The 7,500-nt window shown below is 38.1% G+C and overlaps 1 protein-coding gene across 1 annotated transcript in view; it reads left to right on the top strand.

The window, feature by feature from the left end:
* Positions 1-528: 528 nt before the first annotated feature.
* The window catches only part of LOC146463198 (carboxypeptidase B-like), an 11,149-nt gene continuing 4,177 nt past the window's right edge, over positions 529-7,500 (top strand). Inside the window, exons 1-4 of the mRNA XM_085084664.1 lie at positions 529-682; positions 3,237-3,318; positions 4,995-5,201; positions 6,427-6,528. Coding sequence (XP_084940790.1) covers positions 609-682; positions 3,237-3,318; positions 4,995-5,201; positions 6,427-6,528 — 465 coding nt within the window. The 5' untranslated portion in view covers positions 529-608. The remainder of the gene's footprint in view (positions 683-3,236; positions 3,319-4,994; positions 5,202-6,426; positions 6,529-7,500) is intronic.

Genomic DNA, 7,500 nt, shown 5'->3' with positions numbered 1-7,500 from the left:
TATTTGCACCAAACGCAAAAGTTGTTAGAATGGCTTTTGAAGGGAATGATTTCTTAATGGATTTTCACTGCACTTTTCCAAGGAATTTTCGGCTTTTGTTAGCACAGGCGAAAACGGTCATTGTTCGAATATCGGCTCTTTAGTCTCATGTTTAATCACGCATTTTAACAGCACTTAAAACAAATAAAAAAGCATCCCCTGAAAGTTTTCAGTTGATGCAATACTCTGCTGCAAAAACAAAGCTGATAACACAACTCCGTCGATCTCGCATAATTAGCAACTATGCTATGGTTTTCTGATCCTAAACTAAAAGAAAATATTAATTACTATATTTTTTTTCTTATTCTAAACTAGAAGAAAAAAAATTTTTATTAAACGAAAAGAAAAATGATATCTTAATCTTCATATTTACACGGCGTGTCGAAACTCTAGATTCGAAACCTGGTTTCTAACGATGAAAGTAAGTATAGAACAACTCACTCCTTACCCACCCCTCCCTCGATTTTCTTGGAACTTACATTAAGCGTTGGATAATTTGTTTGCACACAGGATAGTAAAAAGTCCAAGCTGACCTCAAACATTTTCACGAACACTCCCGGTTGCTAAACATGCGGGGTGTGGCAGGATTCGCGCTCATCCTCTTTTTCGCTTCGGTTTACAGCGAGCAAGAATCTTTTCAAGGGTAAGTAAGTTGTCTTGTATCAATTTGAGGTGTCAGAGCGATTAAGTGGTCCTCTTTAGTAATAGATATCGGTTTTCCTGACAATCGAATCCGAATTCCCTATCCTAAGAAAGGGCATCCGGAACACATTCCCGCATCACTTTATGGCCTTTTCAATAACACAGTTTAAACTGTTCGAATTATTTAGCTGAAAATGTTAGGGAAAGAAATCTTATTCTCCGTTTTTACCGGAGCTTCTGATGGCTTTTCGAAAATGCTAGCTGGTCTTTTTTCATAATCATTTGCCCCATAGAAAAAACTGGGGATGAGATTTTTAGTGCTGCGAAAGTTTGAGGAGGCCTCTCGCTAAATAAAACGGTTGTTTTTGTTCTCAAATTAATCCGAATCGTTCTGACACGCGTAATGTCAATCCCAACAGATATATATTCACCAAAACGTGGCCTTGCTAAAGGCGAAGCTGAATTTAACCTTTTAGAAATATCGGATATGCCTTTTTATTTTCAGCATTTTCATATTGGTTAAAGGATAAATAATTACATTAAAATTATATTAGTGTAGTCTCATTTTGTTTCAGGGAGGTCTTTTCTCACTCAAAGCAAATGTATCTTAAAACATTTTTTATTAAGTTGTTCGTCTTATTTCATGCGTAAATGCCCTATATAAGGGAGTCATCCCTCTATCTTGTCAAAAAAGCTAATTAAATCTAACTCAAGTATGGCAACTAGCAAAGGTTCCAATTGTTCTCAGTATGACGAACGAATATGAAAACCTGGAAGTGCAGACATTCGGTAAACTACAGACTAAATCATGCTCGCACCGTGGAAAGGAAAAAGAAGTTGAAGCATCTCATTCATTTATATTCGCTACAAGGCAAATTTCGGGTAAACCGGTTGAATCAATAAATTATGTGTTGATAAGAGACTAAGAGAGGTACTCATTCTGAAAATACGTACCGTTTTCAGTAAATTTTGGTTAAATCTGAAGTCATTGATGCCTACTGTAGCTATGTATGCGTACTACGTCCTAGAATCATAGGGTCAGTCATTGAAAGACAGTTTAGACGATGTTTAATAAAACCACGTTCTAAGCCATTTTCAATTTTGCCAACAACCATATCTAAACATCGTCTACCGCCGACGGTAACAAGAACAAGAAGGCTTGCACTGATCCCAGACTAGAAAAAACTATTAATCTACTTAAAATAAAACACTTACAAACAGACTTGGAGGCCCACTGATTGTGTTAAACCACAGCCTAAGCTAGACTTTGTTTAAATAATTTGCCCATAATGTTCTCGGCGCTTGGACCAACAGTAGAATCTTTGAACAGAAGACTGAGAAAAATGACTGAGAAATTTCCAGGAGATTTATTTCAATAGTTATCTTGGAGGGATGTAATATTGCTAAGTTGAATATATTGGCTCAAAGTCAGATGGAATCAAAATCCGAGCGAATTTGTTCAATATTATACACTTTTTATTTCAATTTTCTGCTTTTAGGTCTCTAATTCTTCAATTCATTTTTCTGAATTCAAAGAGCAAAATTGTGTATATAAAATCCTGCTTTTTGAAGCGGCCATCTGGAAAGCTATACAAATAGAAAATTCAAAAGACCCAGACTCTATTCAAAATTGTTTATGGTTTTTGAGACAAGTATTTGCACGCAAATGTTATATTCCAGGTATTTTGCTTTTACATTTATGATTTTTTTTGAAAATTAGAAAAGAATAGTCATTTTTATCTGAACGAAAAATACCTCACTTTTTGTCCCCAGGAAAAAGCTAGCTTGTAATTGTACTGGAAGTTAGGGATTTTAAATTGGAAAAGACGAATTAAACGAAAAAGAACGAGGGCAGCGAAAAAATGATAAGCTTTATTTTTTAAGAGCTCCCCCTTCCTCTTCTTCCTGAGAATTCATCACACAAATAATTTATAAGCTGATAGATGCATTTTTTTCAGTGAGAGAGTTCCCCAATAGGAGTCGAACCTAAGACCTTCCGATTACTAGTTCGGATGCTTTACCATTGAGCTACAGGGACTGGTGGGAGCTAAGGCCGTTAAACTAGATTCATGTGTTCAAACGGTCGGACAATGGATTTACACCGCTTTGCACGATCAGGTTTTCTAAGCCGCATAATTCGTTTTGGTGTGAAAACGGTGTGGCCGGAGAGCTTAGACGTAAGAGTCGTTTGATTTTGTGATCGTGTTCAAGTTTAGGACCAATAAATTCAAACGACTTTTTCTGTCTCGTTTTTACACTAATTCGAGTAGTCCATCTAAAATATTCTGTTCGCCCAAGGATATTGTCGATTCGCTGCCCGCCTCCAAGTTTCGACGTCTCAACCCTGATTTTGCGTTACTTTTGGCTGTCGATTGCTATGGCTACCCTCCTCAATTTGCATTACTTGCATGATTGATTTAACAGGCTGCATTGGTTAGTTTGAACATGGCCATTATAAAACACCTTAGTCGATAGAGGCCCCTGAGTTTATGACAATTTTGGTTGTTGGTTGCTATGGTTACTCCAAGCTAAGACTGTATTACATCATTTAACAGCCATAAACTTTATCGGGCCTTCCCCAAAAGTCAGACTGATGTGGATTTCTTAGACAATCTACTCAAAGCAGGAGAGGATGGCGTGAGTATATGCACTTTTTATTCATTCGTCCAGAATTCTCTATACGCATTTCATGCCTTTGATTTATTCATGTGTGTACGCATGTACGCGTGTTAACCATTCATCCACCCGCCCGCCCGTCGATCGCGATCCATCCATCCATCCATCCATCCATCCATCCATCCATCCATCCATCCATCCATCCATCCATCCATCCATCCATCCATCCATCCATCCATCCGTCCGTCCGTCCATCCATCCATCCGTTTATCCATTCATTAGGGAATGCAACGACGACGGCAATGGCAACGACAACGCCGCAAAACAATAGGTTTATTGAGCAAAAGCAATCGCTCTGCACGTGCGTTTTACATTACTTTGCCGGTCCTGGGAAAAATAACAACGTGAAATGACCAAATTCAAGGTTTTGTGGAGAATGTGAGTACACGACGGTGAATGTTTCATTTTCTTTCTTTACTTGAACGCACTCCTACCAATTTGGTTCCTGGGTAGTTCGCGTTTCTGTAGAAGTTGAACGAGTTGAAATAATCGCGAAGTAGCACAGAAGAAATAAAGTTATTTTTTCAGGACACGTTTTCGTTGGCGTAGCCGTCGTCGCTGCTTAACTTCCCTATAATCATTTATCAAACTGTGAATGGTTTGAACCCAGGAGTCATGCCATAAGGACGTAAATTATGATCATCCGGGAGAGTGTAGTCCTCAGAAGAACTGTTTGTGGTGACTTTGACTGACGTTTCGACAACATAAGCGGAAGTCATCTTTAGAGTCAAGTGAATTGTGGAACGTCGGTACTTGATGTATATGTCTCTGGTTGCTAACCTGATTGGTCAAAGAAGTCGAGATGTTATTGGTCGTTTGTTAGAAAGCCGTGATGTTATTGGCTACGAAGACTGTAAAAAGTGGATCTATTAGTAAAGCGTATATTGTTTGTCTGTTTGGTTAACTCTGAAGATGACTTCCACTCAGGTTGTCGAAACGTCAGTCAAAGCTTAGTCACCACAAACAGTCCATCTCAGGACTACACTCACCCGGATGATCATAATTTACGTACTTATAATCATCCAATCGTAGAACCAAATAGTCATTTTTGTTATGCATCATCACGGTTGACTACTACTACCAGAATACTTCATTTTTTTTTGTTTTCTCATACTAATTAAAGATAGTGTTATTTACCCACCCTCCCCCTTTCTTAGATTTGAAAGAGAAAGCGAAATGAATTCTGTTCTGATAGTTCTAGTCAAAAACCGCAATGATGAAAATGGCCAAAAACGCTTTCATAAAAAAGTTAACGTCTGCACTGACGATGAAAAGTATCATTGAAGCAGGAATTGTAAGATTAACTCATCTTTTCTCGAATGTACAATGTATGTGTATTGATAAGACGAATTACAAATGTAATTCTCTCTTGTACATTAATCCTAGGCTCTACAAACATCTCCTACATCTTCTAATATCTCTATAAAGCTTGTTTACTTTAAAGTATGTGGTGGTCAGCTAGAAAGCCTTTCCTACTTTGACCACCACACACATTTTATAATTTATACTGTATTTATTTTTATCTTGTAATTATCTGTTGTAATACTTTTCTTTCTATGTTAATGTTGTGTAAATAGTGTGAAATAAATGAACCTTGAACCTTGAACCTTGAGTTTCGACTTAATTCTTAAATTCAGATTGATTTTTGGAGTTATCCCGTCGCATCTCTGGATCCTGTTGACATCCATGTGGATCCGGCTACCGTGCAGAAACTTGAAGACCTATTGAACGGTGCTGGGATAGGTTTCACGATAGACTCCGAAGACATGAAAAAGCTTCTTGATGCGGAAAAGGCATCGCCGAGAGCTGGAGGATTCGACACCAAATATCACAGACTCGGCGAGGTACGAATGTCTTCCTCTGTGTTTGCGTTTTAATAGTCTTTAACGCTCTCTGTACTCATTTTGTTTTATTGTTTTTACAACATAATACTTACTTAGTTACATAAGACTTACTTACATAATACTAACTTACAAGACAATTCAATAAGAGTTCTTATACAACTAATTACTAACTTACTATCTATTAACGGAGAGTTAATACACTAAAAGCTACAAACAACACCACCACCAACAACAACAACAACAACAACAACAACAACAACAACAACAACAACAACAACAAACAAACAACTCATGGTGTACCGATACAAAATGGATTGCTGAGTTTGAGAAATAGGTCATTTCCAAGTTGCTTTGAACCTCATTGTAAAAGCGAGGCTAAGTGCAAAGTTTTTATTATGAAGATTAATTTTCATTCATATGCAAACAAAACTCATTTCCATAGGAAAAGCTTTGCACTTAGCCTCGCTTTCATAATGGGGTTCACAGCAACTCGGAAATGGCCTATTGATATAAACCGGTAAAATCCCGGTCATAAGTCCCCCACCCCGGTTAATATGAAACCCGTCGGGTAAAAGGCCCATGTATTTGTAAGCCGATGCAACACCCCCTCCCCTCCTCTACAAAAAGGGTACGGTATTCCTTTATAGGTATCCCCTCTCATATGCTCCTGAAATACTTTTTTGACTTGGTGTCTAATAAAATCACATTCACAGAACCGTCAGAACAAGTAGGTTATGGAGAAACGAATTTTTTACTCTCTGAGATCAAAGTCTGACCTCGTGTTGTTATGTTCCGGTTACAGATAAAATTAGAGTTTCGAATTTCTTCTTGTAGTGAAATAAAGTACGTTTTGTTATGTGCTTGTTCCGCAGCATTTTTTTATTCCACATATAAAAGCCCCCCCCCCCCCCCCCCCAGAGGTTATGGGTTCGAATCCCGTTCAAGCCTGAATTTTTTTCCTAGGGATTCTTTTCGCACGGCGCGATGGTCAGTCATGATAAGTTATTATTGCTTTTCCCTCCCTTATTGCTCTTGGAATCCAAGAAGGATTTGTGTGTTGAAAAGAGCAAGGGAATCATCTTTGTTAGCACAATACGCTTTGAGAACAAACCAGCAACGTTTTAATTTAAGCCACATATACTATTAAACAATTCAGTATGTTTGTTAAAGTAAAATTAGTTTCTCTTCTGATAGTTGATCCTATCTGTCTCCTTTATTGATATAGATACATCAGGAAATACAAACGCTGGCATCGCAGCACTCAGATGCTGCCTCAATCATCAACTTGGGAAAATCCTACGAGAATCGAGACCAGTTGGCTATTAAGGTTGGATTAAAACGAAATTCATGACTTGAACTACTTTTCTCCCAGTGTTGCCCTATACCAGTTTATTTATTTTCATATTTTCCTAGAACAACAAGAGAGTGGAATGTCTTATCATCTGAAGCGGCTAATGCCCCCTTCCCTCACGGCATTTGCAAACTACCTTAAAATCAATGGTTTTTACTTATCTGTTTTTATCTATTTATTATATTTATTTGTTGTTTATTGGTTCATTACCGCTGACCGATTTGCAAGAATCATCATTTTTGATGGAGGCAAATTAATGGCAGATAGATAGATTTTAAAGAAACAAAATTTATCTTTCTTTCCGCAACGTTCTCAGCCTTAAGTTGCGTAAAAAAACTGCGAGGGTCTTTTTTTTACATGTATTTAATTTTTAACCGGCAGTTCAAATATATGTTTCATATATTCTTGGCTATGTATTCACCCTTCACGGGTATATTACGAACTCACAATATGACCAGCTCCCAGTTGACTTGATAGCTCAGTTGGCAGAGCACTACACCGGCATCGCAGAGGTCATGGGTTCGAATCCCGTTCAAGCCTGAATTGTGTTAAGGCTTTCTTATCACAACTGATCAAGACTACATTCACACTAGAGGAGATTTTTCTGGATCCATAAATGTTTCCGGATTGATTAAATTTTACGGTATTCGGATTCGCATGCGTTTAATAGCGAGGGGTATTCGGATTTCCAACCGTTTATACACACCGATAAATCCGAGGAAATTCATGCGAGAACGGTAAGCTAGCAATTTGACGGTTTGCTCAACCTCGGCGGACATCAACAAAATGGCGCCCAAAAAGAGGCCCAGAATGGGTGCAGATGTCCTAAAAACGTTAGTTTGACAGATGATGAAGTAGAACTACTTCTAGGAGTGGTCCGTTCGTATTCTTCCCGAAAGGATTACGAAGCAAGTACGAGGATATCAGAAAGAGTTCGTAAGCTTGCAC

The sequence above is a fragment of the Pavona decussata genome, unplaced genomic scaffold (assembly GCF_977016875.1).
Source record: "Pavona decussata unplaced genomic scaffold, jaPavDecu1.1 SCAFFOLD_180, whole genome shotgun sequence".
In the NCBI taxonomy this organism is placed as follows: Eukaryota; Metazoa; Cnidaria; class Anthozoa; order Scleractinia; family Agariciidae; genus Pavona; species Pavona decussata.
Note: the sequence above shows the minus strand (reverse complement) of the source record. Positions and strands in the feature narration are given on the sequence as shown.